Consider the following 16,229-nt stretch of genomic DNA (forward strand, 5'->3'; position numbering starts at 1 on the left):
GATAATTATTTGCATTAGAGAAGTGCCTGGGATGGGGGCATCTATGTATGTTCGAAGTTGCACAGTGCTGAGCAGATGCAACAAACAGGTGACAAAATTGTTTGTACCTAAATCTGTAATGTCAGTAATAGGATAGAATAGTACAGCTCATTGCCAGAGTGCAGCTGGGACAGAATAAAGCATTTGTCTCTTTAGGGCTGGTGGGTTCACAGACTGGGCCCAGATCTCTTGGGTTCCTGCCCTGTGTCTTAGCAAATAACCCTTCTGAAACAGGAACATGGCACCACTGGTGAATCTACCCAAGCTGAAAATGGTTGGGTAGACAAGGAATAAAGGAAAAACATAGAGTTAGCCGGATTTGTGAACCCTGTTACTGCAAACAGAAATTCTCTTTGAGCTCAGCTTTTGGGACATTCTGTTTCTCAGCAAATTCTTCTTCTAAACCCAGTTATGATAGTCAAATCCATAATGTGATTGTGTAATATAGCATTAGACTGAGTCTGAAACTCTCATGGGGACAGAAATACAGCCTTCTGTGCATATGCACAACATGTACCTTAGGAAGTAGTCCACTGACAAAATACATTGAGTTACAGTGTAAACATGGTTGATTTTACTGTTTGCAGGATAATTAAGGAAACAAAAGCCAAACTAATAATACACTGAATTATTCAGTCAACAGTGTGCACATCTGTGTTTTGGGGCCCTTCTGCTGCAAAAGCTGGTGGCAAGACTAGAAAGTCTGTGGAAATTATTAAGCTTAGGTAATTTGTTTGTCTTATTTGGCAGATGGAAGTATACTCTGCTTAGGCACTTCTGTGGGGCAGAGAAATGAATAATTGAGGACGCTAGTAATGTTGAAGAAGCAGTGCAAACTGCACTCTGACTATCTTTTGGTTACAGACAAAAGAGAGTTAGGACAGAACTTCTGGGCAATTTCATGGGATAATTCTGTCCTGGAGTCATTTCTCATTTCCATAAGGGCATATGGGTGGGAAGAAGGCCCAGGCAGTCTTGTAACCCCAGTAGCTCTCTGTAGAATGCAGAGAGCAAAGTACCTTGATTTCATAGAATCACAGAATCGTCTAGGTTGGAAAAGATCTTGAAGACCATCCAGTCCAATCATTGACCTAACACTGAAAGTTCCCAACTACACCAGATCCCTCAGCGCTAAGTTGACCCGACTCTTAAACACCTCCAGGGATGGGGACTCCACTACTGACCTGGGCAGCCCATTCCAATGTCTAACAGCTCACTCTGTAAAGAAATGCTTCCTAACATACAGTCTAAACCTTCCCTGCCACAACTTGAGGACATTCCCTCTTGTCATATGGATTGTTACTTGGTTAAAGAGACTCATCCCCAGCTCTCTGCAACCTCCTTTCAGGTAGCTCTAGAGGGCGATGAGGTCTCCCCTCAGCCTCCTCTTCTCCAGACTAAACACCCCCAGTTCCCTCAGCTGCTCCTCGTATGACCTGTGCTCCAGACCCTGCACCAGCTTCGTTGCCCTTCTCTGGTCACTTTTGAGTAATTCAATGTCCTTTTTGTAGTGAGGGGCCCAAAACTGAACACAGGAATCGAGGTGCGGCCTCACCAGTGCCGAGTACAGGGGCGAGATCCCTTCCCTGTCCCTGCTGGCCACGCTATTGCTGACAAAAGCCAGGATGCCATTGGCCTTCTTGGCCACCTGGGCACGCTGCTGGCTCCTGTTCAGCCAGATGTCAATCAACTCCCCCAGGTCCCTCTCTGACTGGCAGCTCTCCAGCCACTCCTCCCCAAGCCTGTAGCGCTGCTGGGGGTTGTTATGGCCCAAGGGCAGCCCCCAGCATTTGGCTTTATTGAAACTCCTCCAGTTGGCCTCAGCCCATGGCTCCAGCCTGTCCAGGTCTCTCTGGAGAGCCTCCCTACCCTCGAGCACATCAACACTCCCACCCAACTTGGGGTCATCTGCAAACTGACTGAGGGTGCACTCGATCCCCTCGTCTAGATCATCAATAAAGATGTTAAACAGGAGTGGCCCCAAAACCGAGCCCTGGGGGACACCACTCGTGACCGGCCGCCAGCTGGATTTAACTCCGTTCACCACAACTCTTTGGGCCCGGCCATCCAGCCAGTTTTTTACCCGGCAAAGCGTGTGCCCATCCAAGCCTTGAGCAGCCAGTTTTGCCAGGAGAATGCTGTGGGAAACAGTGTCTAAGGTCTAAAGGCCTTGCTAAAGTCAAGATAAACTACATCCACATCGTCTCCCTCATCCAATAAGCAGGTCGCCCTGCCATAGAAGGAGATCAGGTTTGTCAAGCAGGACCTGCCTTTCATAAACCCATGCTGACTGGGCCTGATCCCCTGGTTGTCCATTATATGACTTTTAATGGCACCCGAGGTGACCTGCTCCATGACCTTCCCTGTCACTGAGGTCAGACTGACACGTCTATAATTTCCTGGATTGTCATTCCTGCTTTTCTTGTAGATGGGTGTCACATTTGCCACCCTCCAGTCCAATGGGACCTCCCCAGTTAGCCATGACTTCAGGTAAATCATGAACAGCAGCTTGGCGAGCACATCTGCCCACTCCCTCAGCACCCTTGGGTGTAACCCATCCGGTCCCACAGACTTGTGTGCATCCAAGTGGTGTAGCAGGTCTCCGACCACTTCCTCTTTAATTGTGCTGACCTCAGTCTGCTTCCCCTCCCCATCTTCCAGCTCATGAGGCTGGGTGTCCAGGGAACAGCCAGCTCCTCTGCTAAAGACTGAGGCAAAGTAGGCGTTGAGCACCTCAGCCTTTTCCTCAGCCTTAGTTACCCTGTTTCCCTCTGCATCCAGTAAAGGAGGGAGATTTTCCCTAATCCTCCTTCTGCCGTTAAGGAATTTATAGAAACATTTTTTGTTATCCTTAACAGCTGTAGCCAGACTGAGCTCTAGCTGTGCTTTGGCTCTCCTGATGTTCTCCCTGAATAACTTCACTATGACTTTATAGTCTTCATGAGAGACCTGGCCCCTCTTCCAAAGGTCATAGATTCTTCGTTTGTTCTTGAGATCCAGCCAAAGGTCCCTGTTTAGCCAGGCCAGACTCCTTCCCCGCCTGCTTGTTTTTCAGCACACGGGAACAGCCTGCTCCTGTGCCTTTAAGACTTCGCTCTTGAAGGATGTCCAGCCTTCCTGGACTCCCATATCCTTCAGGGCAGCCTCCCAAGGGATTCTGTTCATCAGTCTTTTGAACAGATTGAAGTTTTCCCTCCGGAAGTCTAAGGTGGCAGTTTTACTAACCCCTCTCTTTGTTCCTCCAAGGATCAAAACTCCATCATCTCATGATCACTGCACCCTAGACGGCCTCCAACCTTTACTTCCCCCACAAGCTCTTCCCTGTTCACAAGAAGCAGGTCCAGGAGGGCACCTTCCCTGCTCGGCTCACTCACCAGCTGTGTGAGGAAGTTATCCTCCACACATTCCAGGAACCTCCTGGATTGTTCCCTCTCTGCTGTGCTGTGATCCCAGCAGATACCCAGGAGGTTAAAGTCCCCCACAAGAACAACGGCAAGTGACTGCGAAATATCTCCCAGCTGTTTATAGAAAGCTTCATCCACCTCACCACTTTGGTTGCAATGTATAACTGAAGGTTTTAAAGACCTTTTCCAATTCTGAAAGCATTCATAGGTAGGTGACATCTTGTTTGAAGACAATGAAGTGAGTACTAACCATCTCTTTTATCTGAAGATCGCAAACGCCCTTAGCACACATCTCATGAGCTCATTCACAAACAGCTGTCTTCAGACAATCTGCCTCTCTCTTGTGATCATGTTCCAAGTTCTGAAGACTTTTTGAAGTAAAGCCCAAAATCAAAGTTAGCTTTGGCAAAATTAGCTACTTTTCTTACTCTCATCGTCAAAAGCAGTTGAATTAAAAAAAAAAAAAAAAAAAAAAGCCCACAAACACAATGAGCATAGAAGAAATATGTATAGAGGCTCAGAGTTCACCAAACAGAAATCATGAGGCTCTATTAGAAGTTCTAGGCAATCCTAACAGTCAGTACCATACCTAGCCATGGTGAGGATATTTGTGTGCAGAAGGATGGATTTGTATCTTCAGAACAAAAACATTTCTGTAATTCTTACATGCTCAGCTTCAGTCCACAGGGAATTTTCAAAGGAGAAAGGTAAAATTTTGTTTGAAATTTCTTGTTTGGTGTTAAGTTGAGCTAAAAAGTGCTAAGACAACTGCTGAAAGACAAATGCTACAATTGTCTGAAGCATTATGTGTGATTTTCCTAACACTCCAGAAAGCATTATTTTTAGAAAAGAAATGTGTAAATATTTGAGATGAACAAGCTAAATTAGGAGAATCAGCAATAGACCCATAATGGAAATCTAGTCTTATTTTTGGTTATAGACATAAATACTGCACATTCAGTTTCAGGTGTGTATTCCTGAAACACATTATTTCACTATTTTGGTAATCATAATTTAAACAGTGCAAAGCAGTCACCAGGCTGTAAAGCTTAATTCTTTTGATTATTGCTTTCTTACCTGTTAGCAGCCAATTTGTTTGAGATGAACCCCCCTGGAATTTGTGTCACAATGTAACCCCAGAAAAAAGAGCCATGAATGAGTCCCACCGTCTCTGGATCCCAGTTGAATTGGGCTTTCTGTAAAGGAAACAGAAGAAATTCTGTAAAATGAAGCACACTCATTGTAAGATAACCACTGTTCGGAAGACACACAGAGGTCACCCCATCCACATCAAGGCAGCCTATTTACACTGGCTGGTGTTGCTGAGCCCCAATTAAGGCAAAAACATGTCAGATTCCCATGTGAGATTACTCCTTTTGCTCTTAGCTTTCAGTCAGGTGAATAGGTGGGGGAAAGTGTTCAGCCAGAAGCCAGATAACGCTGGGTCTTCATCTTTGCCACTTGTCACTGCTTCCCCCTGGGCTACTTAAACCTTTGTTTTCAAGCCTGTTCATTGTTATAACATGGACCTGAAGCCTTTCAATTGACATATCGATTTCCCCAAAATTATCAAGATTGCTTAGGTCTTTTGAGTTGATCAGCTTCCTGGTCATCCATGGTTCTCCTTGTCAGGGCCAAACTCTGACCATCCACCATCAGCATTAAGTGGCACAGGAGCAGAAAAGTGGTAGGTGGGGTGTTGAGGAGGGATAACACCTGAAGACAAGGCAATCTAGAAATAAAACTAGATTACACTAGTTATCTGACTAGTTTATCTTTTGTTAAAAGTGGTGCCAGTTGTAGGGCTGAATTTGGATGCAGAAGGCCAGCTACAGGCTGGTTATTGATGGTTCCTAGCCAAAAATGTCTACAGCCAAGAGAAATTCACTATACAACTCATCCTTGGATACGAAACAGTTTCAGTCTTCTCAAGGCTCTTCCTGAACAAGGACATTCCTGTTCTCTGGTGACTCTGTTTACATACTTGTTCAGAGGAGGGATAGCCAAAGCCCAGGGCAAAACATAGAGGAAGTGAAGAAAAAGGTGCCCTCCTTGTCCTCTATTCTGGGAGGTCAGACAGGGCCTGGCTCAGTACAATCACACTAATGTTAAGGTCAGTGTCAACTTTTTCTCCTTGAACCCTCAATTCAGAACTGTCTTGGAGCAATGAGAATCCATGATGTTTTGCTTCATGATCATTTTTATGCTAATCACACAGCAGGGAAAGGTGGCTAAACATCATGTGAGGAAGCAGCACAGATGTCTTAGATTCTGAATTAAAAGTGTCACTAAAACACTACAGAAAAATGAAAACTGGAGTGATAAACCTTAACTTTTTTTTTTTTTTTTAATTATTTTCTGTGTGTAAAAAGAAGAACCACTTTTCCCAGGCAAGTTGATTTTTTTTCCCAAACAAGCAAACTGAAAAACAACTCATCTTTTTATCTGCAGAGAGAAAGACGTCATTAGTTAGCCAGACATCTTTACAGAGAGCTAAAGGATTTCCCTCCCCATCAATATACATTCTGACAAAAGACCCACTTTCCTCTGCTGAGTTACATTTCTGTTTTAAATATCTAATTTTTTACTAGTGATTTCCAGCTTAGTTTCTAGGTAGTAATTTCTGCAGGCAGAAACACCAGGAGACATGGAAAAAGTTCCTGTACCAGGAGGTACTCACGCCCAAACAGAATAATCTGAGATTTGTGAGAGGAGTTTTTCTGAATTTCCTCAAACTATCTCTTCTGAGCTTCCCAGCCTATGCAGGCACACCCTTTCTCTTGCTCCAGTGTGAAATACAAATCCAGGAAGCCCCAGCAGGACCATATGGAGCAAGAATTAGACTGAATAAATACAAATTCAGCAGCAAGTCTAAGCAGCAGGCGCTGGTTGGAGGAGATTGCAGGTGAAGAACTAGAGTCATAGAATCATAGAATACCAGGTTGGAAGGGACTTCAAGTATCATCTGGTACAATCTTCCTTGTCAAAAGCACAGTCTAGACAAGATGACCCAACACCCTGTCCAGCTGAATGTTAAGTGTCCAATGTTGGGGATTCCACCACTTATTTCCCTGGGGAGATTATTCCAGTGGCTGATTGGTCTCATTATGAAAATCTTTCCCTTGTGTCCTGTGAGAATCTCCCCAAGAGTAACTTTTACTCATTACCCCTTGTCTTTTCCGTGTGACTCCTTGAAAAAAGGGAGTCTCCATTTTCTCTGTAGCCACCCTTTAAATGCTGGAACATGATGATAAGGTCTTTCCTATGCCTTCTCTTCTCAAGGCTGAACAAACCCAGTTCTCAGCCTTTTCTCATATGGCAGGCTTCTCATTCCTTTGATATCTTTGTGATGGACCCTCTCCTGGCTGTCTACAACTTTTTTGTATAGCAGGAACCAAAACTGAACACAGTATTTCAGGTGTGGCCTAACAAGTGCCAAGTGAGATAATGACTTTGCTGGTGATGCCCATGTTGATACAACTCAGCATCTCACTGGCTTTTTTTTTTTTTTCCACAGCAGCACACTGTTCACTCATACTGAGCTTGTTGTCCACATGTCCCTTTCCACAGAGCTGCTCTCCACTAGAAAACCAGTCATTCACTTTGGTAAATCTTTCTGGGGTTTACTGAGTCTGACTGGAAACACTCTACTTGATAGTTAGGAAGGGCAGAGAAAAACACTGGAAGACTGGCCATAGCATAATGTGGGAAGGGAAGGAAGATTTACTTAATCCACAGACCTAGAATCATAAACATCTTCTCTGATCTTTGCAGATCAATAGCTCCTATGACCATGAATCATGCAGGCAGGCATACTTTTAACTTTGAAAATTTGCTTTACAGAAAGTTAAAATATCTGTGAGAAAAGCTTATGAATAATTATACAGCTTTTCACTCATCTCTAGAAAAATGACAGAAGGTATCTGTCTCTCTGGGAGACGTGTTCTGTTTTGGGGAATGTGCTGACAGACAAAGGGCTGGGGGAAGCCTCCATTCCCTGGGAGGGTCCTGATGATACTTTGTCCTTCTGTAGTGTCTTTTCTTCTAGACCTCAGCACATGAGAAATCACCAGGTGAGAGTCAATATTCCTGTGAATAATTTGTTAGGACAAAAATATTAAAAAAAAAAAAAAAAAATCAATGAGTGGAGCAAATATAAAAGCTCAAGTTCATGAAGTCCATAAAGGGACTCAGGGTATCACAGTCATATACCAAAGCAGGACTAGGGAAACTAAGGTGTGCATTGAACCTGCAGTTCCTTGGGTGCATTGTTAAAGGTTTGTAGACATCTGCTGTGAACCACACACCATCTACTGAAAATTTGAAAATAGCTTGGTACCTAGCTTTGAATACCTGTAGACAGCAGTCCACATTGTCAATAACCTCTAAAAACCTATTGCTTTCTTGCCAGTGACTACTTTAAGGTCTTGAACATAATCTACTGATCTAAATAGAGTGCAGCACCATGTACAGCAATTAATAATTTCTTCTGCAGCAGCATCAGAGCCTGCTTCCCTGAGAGATGGTAAATAGTAAAAACTTCTGCTACAGCAACAAAATTGGTCTACAAGCGAAAGATCAGGGACTTGATAGACATGCAAGCCATTACAGTTCTCATTTCTGCTACTTACATCCTCTATGACATCGCAAATCCTCAGATCTTACAGATTTTTAACATGACTTCAACACCTAAATAGGAATTAAACATCTACACATCTATGTGAATCAAGAGTCATGTGTCTCCCTGCCTCAGTTTTTGATCTACGTATACACAGTGCTTTGATATGTAGCACTTGGATGATTTTGAAATGGGGTCTGCTCAGAATAGTGAAAAGAAGACGTTTTCTCACCTGCAGCTCTGGTTTTCCATTAACATAAACAGTGTTATTGTTCACCATTTCCACGATGGCAACACCTAGGTTACATCTAATTCCAAAGGAGATGCAAAAGCCCAGACCACTCATTATGGCAATGATGTAGCGCTTGGGCAGCCCACAACAGTAGCAGTCACATGGTGCCGGCTTGCGGGTGCTTGCCTGCACTGGCCGCCCCTCTTCCGTCAGCTCAATGTGATCCTCCTCTGTGTTGGTGCCATCAATTTTCCTAAATGGATGAAGAAAGAGAAAATAAAAATGCCTTATCGTCTCAGTAAAACTTACTGAAATGTAGATGGGTAATTATGTGTTCCAGTCAGCTGATACATCATCTCCTTGTGAGGTGTTTGTCTCTTGGCTGTATGACGAGTTAATGCTGGGCAGCTTTTGAAAGGTTAGCATAGTCTACACTTTTCACGAACGACCTCTGAAGTTTGTAAATCTGAGCCACCTAGCTAGACAGCTAGCTGGAGAAGTATACACAGGCTGTTCATGAGCATCATTATGAGGGCTAAATTGAGTTCTGTTATGATAAATGCTGCTGGTTTTCAGGAAAATATACATATGAAGAAATCAGTCATGATTTCTAATTAGATACAGTAAGCAGAGCTAGCTGTAGGTTTCAGGAAAAGGCCAAATTACAACACAAAGCATGGTTTTGCTCAGCCCAAAACTCCCCGTGAATTTGTTTTCACCTGTGCAACAAAACCCAGGGCTATACCGAAGAGGAAAAAAGGCTCTAGCATTAAAGCCCCTACTTAAGAAGTAGAAGAGCCAGGACTAGACTTTCTCTGCCTGAAGGGATTTGAAGCCACACGTCTCCTCTTCTCTGAAACATCCTCTCACCACCAGGATTTAGGCCATTGCAAAGGGAACCCTGAAACTCCTATTGTTGAATGTGTTGCCCTTTGTGCAAAATAATATTAAATGAGATCTGAAGGAAGACAGAGATTTTCTGGGTGCTGATTCACCACACCTCAGCAGCAGAGGCTGAAAGGGCTTTGCCTGGGATCAAATTTGGTGTAGCAATTGCAATGCAGTTGGGAGGAACTGGGAGGGAAGATGCCAGAGATGTGGGCTTTTCCATTTACTTGGAATAGGAGCAAATGGTACCCAGCCATTACAGCAAGCAAGAGGCTGCCCACCAGCTACCAACTAACATGGGAGTACAGATCCTCTGGCTTAGAGTATCCAGCCTTTCCTCTTCCTACAAGCACACCAGCTGAGAGATTCATATTAAACAAAATGGCACTTCCACATAATGTGGAATTGCATGATAATGCAATTAAAAATTAATCTGATTGGAGCTCTTAACATCCTATGCTGCAGGACCAGGGAATGTCTCTGGTAGAAAAGGTGTGGTGAGAAAGAACTAAACACACACACACACACACACACACACACACACACACCACCAGGGCCAGAGCTAAATAATTCCTTTCCTAATATTAACTTCCCATGCAATTTTAAATGCAGAATATGGGTTTTCTGACATGCTGAAACACTTAAACTCATGGTTAGCTGTGAATACATGACTAGCCCACTTAACACTACCGATGAGCTTAAGGTTAAGTGTTTACTAAAAGGAGGCCTTGATCAACAGCTACATTATGAAGCCTTTCAGTTTTGGCATTGCTCTGAAACAGTGAGCTCATGATCCAGCTCCTTTAGTGTCTGCCATGTGTCACAGTGCTGTGAAAATATGAACAGTTACTTATTCTATTTAAAGTCCAGCTTGCTATATAAGATGATAAAATTATTTCATTCACGGTTTTCTTGTGACTAACTTATTTCCTTTCATACATCTGGCTGATTATTTGAAATGTAATGAACTTCCAAATATAATTAAATGTTGACAGAGCATACATGGATGAGTTACACATGGCTGATCTACACAGTAGCTGGTTGGTCTTTTGGGAGAACAGTGTTGGTTTAATCACAGCTTTCTCCAGTTGCTCTCTTAGGTACTGCCCATAAACTAAGAGATAGTACTCTATACTAAAGGTTTTGCAAATATAGGTGGTAAGTATGGCTTCCTGGGGTGCTTCTGTGGACTTAAATAAATCTTTCCAATATGAAAAAAAAAAAAAAAAAAGGTGTGTTACAGTCCATCAGGTCACATTTCCAAGAAACACTAGAATCAAAGTGTTTTGGGCAGAAGGGAACTCCTGGGTTTATTTGACCTAATCCTTTGCTCAAAGCAGTGCTAACTGCCAAGTTAGATCATTAGCTCATTGTCAGGCTGGAGGGAAGACTTTACATTAAAGCAAGGTAACACAGGAAATGTGATATTACTGTGGTGTTATTGAAGGTGATTGAGATCTTATGATTCACTGTCAGGGAAACAGCATTTGTTAGTGAAATGAGAGTACAGAGAGTAATGAAGTCAGGCACTTTAAAGAGAATGCACCTTATATTCCATGCTCTGTGTGCTAATATAGGTAGGTGTAAACTGAATAAAATATCAAAAATAAAAACCTCAGGAAGTGAAAAGACAATTGAATAATTATTTTTTAGAACTGTTGTCATGTCAAAAGAGTTATTAACAAACCAAAAGAAGTAATTTGATTGTCTTTCTCTAACATAATCTAAGCTATTGATTGAATTAAATCAAAGTACAATTTCAGGAAGTGAAAAGACAATTGAAAAATTATTTTTTAGAACTGTTGTCATGTCAAAAGTATTATTAACAAACCAAAAGATGTAATTTAATTGTCTTTCTCTAACATAATCTAAGATATTGATTGAATTAAATCCAAGCACAATTTCTCAATTGTTTATAACTTTACCAGGCTCTCTATTTATAAGAGAGACATCAGGCTTTAATTGGTGTATTATTTTGGGCAACTGACAAAGATTAGACACATCATGCAAAGCCGAAACATCTGTTCTGATCTGGACATTTTCAGCTGGCTGTCAATTCAGATAGGCATGAAAACATTCTTCTGCTCCTAATTCACTGTTAAAAATGGTAAAACAGGACTAGTACTCTGGGCCAACATTGCCTCTGAGGAAAAATTAATTGCTTTGCTATTGTATTCAACTACTCATTAATAAAAGCAAGTTGAGGACTGATCCATGTCCCCAAATCCACACAATGTATTTCATATCCCCAAAGCTTAATGTTAACCCCCTTTAGCAGAAGGGGCCCCCTTTATCTTGGAGAAAATGGTTTTGCAATAGCAGTCAAAAAATGGAGCCAGGATGAAGTGCAGTGCAGACATTCACAAAGCCAGTGTTTGAGCTAGCTTTTTGGCTTTATTTTATTGAACAGGTATATAATGAAGGTATGGCAACCCCATGAAAAGATGAGAAATATATCTTCCAATGTATTCCTATGTATTCCAATGTATTCTTATGTATTTTAGTAGTGCCACTGAAAATTTTCATTTGTTTCATTTGTTGTACACCAGTGATCTAGAAGAAAACTGCTTCAGAGCCAGTTCTTTCTTCTAATTGTTTGACAAACACAGGAGAGTATTTTGCTGCATGGGAAATGTTCAGTCCTTACATCAATCTGTTTCCTTTTTTAGCAAATATACAACACTTGGCAAGTAAGGAGAGCTAGATATCTGTGTCCATGCTTTGTGCCCAAATGTCATCATAACGATATGCAAAATTTCTCTTCTTTATTGAACGACTACTCTGGCATATACAGAATTTTGGAAGAATGAAAGAAATTTCAAAAATTCCTATCAGTAATAAATAAAATCCCTAGAACACATACATTTAGCAATCTCATTTTATAGGAATTTAGCATAGAAATTAGTTATTTCTTCAAATGATAAAGTAGGGGGAGTAGAATCATACCATTTCATTTCATTTTATGAAAAACACATAGATTCTACAGTAACAGGCAAATGTTAATACTTGCCATGTGTTAGAAAACATTCTAGAGTGACTTTTACCAGATATTACAGGTTTTCACAGGCCGCTGCAGCAAAATCATATACAACGTTCAAACATCACACCTACAAATCCAGCATCAGTCATCACATGAAACAATTACTGATGATCCTGGTGTAACTTCAAAAACTACACACTGAGTATCGAAAAGTATCATTTATCCAAAAGCAGATACAATCTTCTGAGATCTCATTTAGTCTCTAGGGATTTTCCCCATACCAAATCCTGCAATTGATGCATTGGTACAAAATCCCAGTACAGACAGGAGAATCCTTTTAAGTCGCTCAGTGTGTGGGAGCTCTCTGGCTCATTTCTGCATGGTATTTGCATGAAACTCATGGCACATCTCAAACATATGCACCATGGGATTGCATCTCATAGGTGCTGCAATCCCAGGCTGCAGGGCAGCCTTGCAGTTTCTCCTCAGCACAACCTCAATGCACTGGAGGGGTGCCCCTTGGGTGCTGCAGCACAGTGTTGCACATGTGTATTTTGCCCTTGCACTATCACCATAGCACAAGGGGACTTGCATGATTCACAAACCAACTGAGCCTGGACACCCGGCGTTGTGTTCACACTGCTGCATGGTCTGTAGTGCATGAAACTCTCTGTACTTGTGTGCAAAGGAAACATTTGAGAGGACTAAGTCTGTGACCATAGACTGTGCTGACGGGCAGAGGAGCCCTGTCCAGTGCAAGGGTATATCACTCAGCTTCAAACTGCAGCTTTTAGCAGTTAAGACTGTCTAATTCATTGAGGGACATCTGCAGCAGCGAGAGCTACACTTTTCAGGGCCCAGACTACATATAGCAGCTATGTGAAATGGCCAATATGGCTCTTCATAATAACAGTGACATTATTGAGTTGTAAATGCACATAATCACTTCCGACTTCATCAGTAAACCCACAGTTGCCATTAGCTGGTCCAAGACTCCTGAAATCCTCAGAGTAGTCCAAGTTTTTTCTTTAGTTGGTAAATTCTTCTTTGACTACACTAAGTTCACTAAGAAGGCCCAAAGTGGTTTTGCCTGCCAAGAAGCACTGCAAGAAGGGCTTTCTTTTCTGGGAAACTTATAAGGCTTGCAGAGCCCCAGCTCTGACATTCATTTACCCAAGCCTTGAATCCTCTAATTATCTTTTCTTTTTTTTTGCTGCCCCACTGCATTTAACTAATGGAGAACAAACCCAATTTTGCATTAAAAAAAAAAAAAAAAAGTGCAAAACATCTAAAACATTTCCTAAAACATCTTCTAAGATCTCACAAATGAAACCACTGGCAACAGCTTAAAGGAAGGATGCCGCTCAGGTCTCTCCAGTTCAGTCCCCCTTGCCTCCCTTCCAGGATCCAGCTATTCTAAAGTAACCTCCTATGGGCAGACTCTTGTTTTGCAGCACCCACAAAATAATTTGAGGTTGCTACATGCCCATGAAGAGACAGCATGTTGCTTTATGCTCCTTGTGCTTTAGCACTTGAACTAGTTTGTGGACAATTGCTATGGAGCAGCTGGAATCTGGCAGCTGGTCTTGCCAGACACTGGTTTCTGGATAGGCTCTGTTGTTTGCAATGCAGAGAAAATTTAGTAGGAAGGTGTAGACTTGTCATATTTACAAAAGCTAAAATGGTTTTTCCTACCCACTTTGCTAGCTTTGATCCTTCATCCACACACAGCAGTCAGTGAAATCACACTCGGTGATCTAATCAAGAATGCACATTAATATAATTAAACATCTATCAAATGCTAGAAGAGAGACAAAATTCTTTGCTGATTTACATCATACTAAAGCCAATTGGCCTGAGTCAATTGGCCTGGATGAAGAGCAAAGTTGAGGTTGCAGCTGGTACATATACATGTGTACCATCATGTGAAAATAGAAGTGTATGCTCTCGTTTGTAGGCTAAGCTATAGAGAATGAAGTTCAAGTTAAAAACATGCATGTTTCATTCCTCACAGAAACCTTTAAATATGACTGCATATTTCCTAAGAGACTGCTCAATTTGGACCAATTATTACTTAGATCTGATGGCAGACAGTGAAAAAATATATTGCTTGGATTGTTCCCTCCACGGGCTAATACATCTGAGAAAGACACTGGTATATGTGTGTTTTAAGCAGAAAATAATTAAATCCATCAAACTTTCTTGTATCTCAACTCACATTTGGTTTAGTTGGATTCAGTAACAATATTGCTGAAGTTGAATGCCAGTACTATCCACTGTGTAGGAACCAGCATGACATCCTTGATACATGGCTGGAGGAGGAGGTATACATGCTTATTTTCTTGCATATGCATGCTGTAGTGTCATACATGTCAATTATTATACATTTTCTTGTTATCAAAGGCATGTTTAGATATGCCAAGAACTAGATCTCAACTCTAAAAAGCATTCCCAAAAGAAGGTAAAGGGATGGTTATGAAAGCAAGTACATTCAATCACTAAAAACACATTCAGTTAAAATATTGGCCTGATCCATACAATGATTTAAAACACTTAACATCAAGTATGCAAGAAATGCTGCTGAACCCTCTGGCCCTCATCTATTGATTAGACAAATAAATGTTGTCAGTGGCCATTACTAATAGAAATAATTTTTCATTTAATTAAGAAATCTCTTTCCCTTCATGAGACTGGTCATTTGTTACATTATATTTTCATTTATCAAAAAATAAAAATCTTTCCATTTGTTGTTTCATAAACTGTCAGATTAAGATTAAAATCTTTAATCTTTTTTCTCTTTTTACTAGCAAACAGCTGCTTCTCCTTTTTCTCTTTCTAATTTGTTGGTCTCCGTAAACACACAAATACACATGTCTACTTAATACATTTTTTTCTTACTGATTTGGAACAAGATTTTTAAAAAAACCCCTGTAATTTAGGAATATTAAATCTAATTTCAAGAGTGGCATCATTTGGGAATGTTAATTCCCATTAAATCATCAGGTTTTTTCATGTAAGCTAAGTCACAGAATTATTCACATTTAATTATTGAAGTTTTAATATCAAAACACTGTTTCATGCTCTTTGTAATGTTATAATGCTGTTTCATAACGCATTTTCAGTTTTTGTTGTATAATATAAATATTCTATCACCTATAGTTATATGTTGTTGTAACAGTGCTCCTTTTACATCTGTCTTACAGCAAAGTGTCTCTCACTATCTCAACTCAGTAATTCTGGTTTATATTTATAAATTTTTCTGTACTTAATTTCTCTTTAACAAATTAAACCATTGGACCTATCTGGGAATTTTCTGTTGGATTTTACCTTCTCAAATTCCCCAGCGAGTCACTAATTGTGTTCTTCACCTCTTCCTTTCCTGGGTTAAAAAATCTTTCCTTCAGTGAACCGAACCCTTTGAAAGGCATTTTGTCTTTCTTCTTCACTAAATCCCTTACGTTAACAAACATTCACTTCTGCTGTCATATTTCCTGATGCCAGAATCTGGAGCCTCTGCTCTTCCCCTCGGTGACCTCCGCAATAACAACCAGTTGCTCAAGGAAGGAGTATGGAAGAAAAAACAAAACAAAACAAAACAAAACAAATCTTCCAAAGCCAGAAAGTCAGTCGGGAAGAGCTCTGGAGCAAAAACCCCTGGAAGCACTCAGGGACTCGGTGGTGCACTTGTGGCGGCTCCGCCGTGCATCTGTGCAGGATCAGGTACCTGTTCAGGGGCAGGTAGTCCAGAGGCTGCAGCTGGCGAGCTGGAGGTGCTGCGAGGGCTGGTGTCCCTGGGCAGAATGTGGCTGCCTGCTCCACGAGAGAACCTCAGGCTGGCTCGCTGGGGCTCATCCTCAGTGCCTCCCTCCCTCCCTCCCTTCCTTCCTCCCTCCCTCCCCTGCCTCTTTCATGCTGAGATCCTGTGCAAGGTGGTGCTATAGTAACGGACACAATACCTGTCCTCAAGCCACTCCAGTTCATTAATAAGACCTCATCTATGACAAGGGCAAGAAGTTTATTAAACATTTACGAGCCTTTCTGCAGGGAGGGAATTACTGCAAGCTACAG

At 41.5% G+C, this 16,229-nt stretch overlaps 1 protein-coding gene across 2 annotated transcripts in view; it reads right to left on the bottom strand.

The window, feature by feature from the left end:
- SLC17A8 (solute carrier family 17 member 8) overlaps positions 1 to 15,999 on the bottom strand; it is a 32,385-nt gene extending 16,386 nt beyond the window's left edge. For both annotated transcript variants that reach the window (XM_074901468.1, XM_074901467.1), the window contains exons 1-3: positions 15,489 to 15,999; positions 8,294 to 8,546; positions 4,521 to 4,639 (exon numbers count right to left, since the gene is read on the bottom strand). In XM_074901468.1, the coding sequence (XP_074757569.1) occupies positions 4,521 to 4,639; positions 8,294 to 8,546; positions 15,489 to 15,631 (515 nt within the window). In that variant the 5' untranslated portion in view covers positions 15,632 to 15,999. The remainder of the gene's footprint in view (positions 1 to 4,520; positions 4,640 to 8,293; positions 8,547 to 15,488) is intronic.
- Between the last annotated feature and the right edge of the window lie 230 nt (positions 16,000 to 16,229).

Source organism: Athene noctua, chromosome 3, assembly GCF_965140245.1.
Source record: "Athene noctua chromosome 3, bAthNoc1.hap1.1, whole genome shotgun sequence".
NCBI lineage: Eukaryota > Metazoa > Chordata > Aves > Strigiformes > Strigidae > Athene > Athene noctua.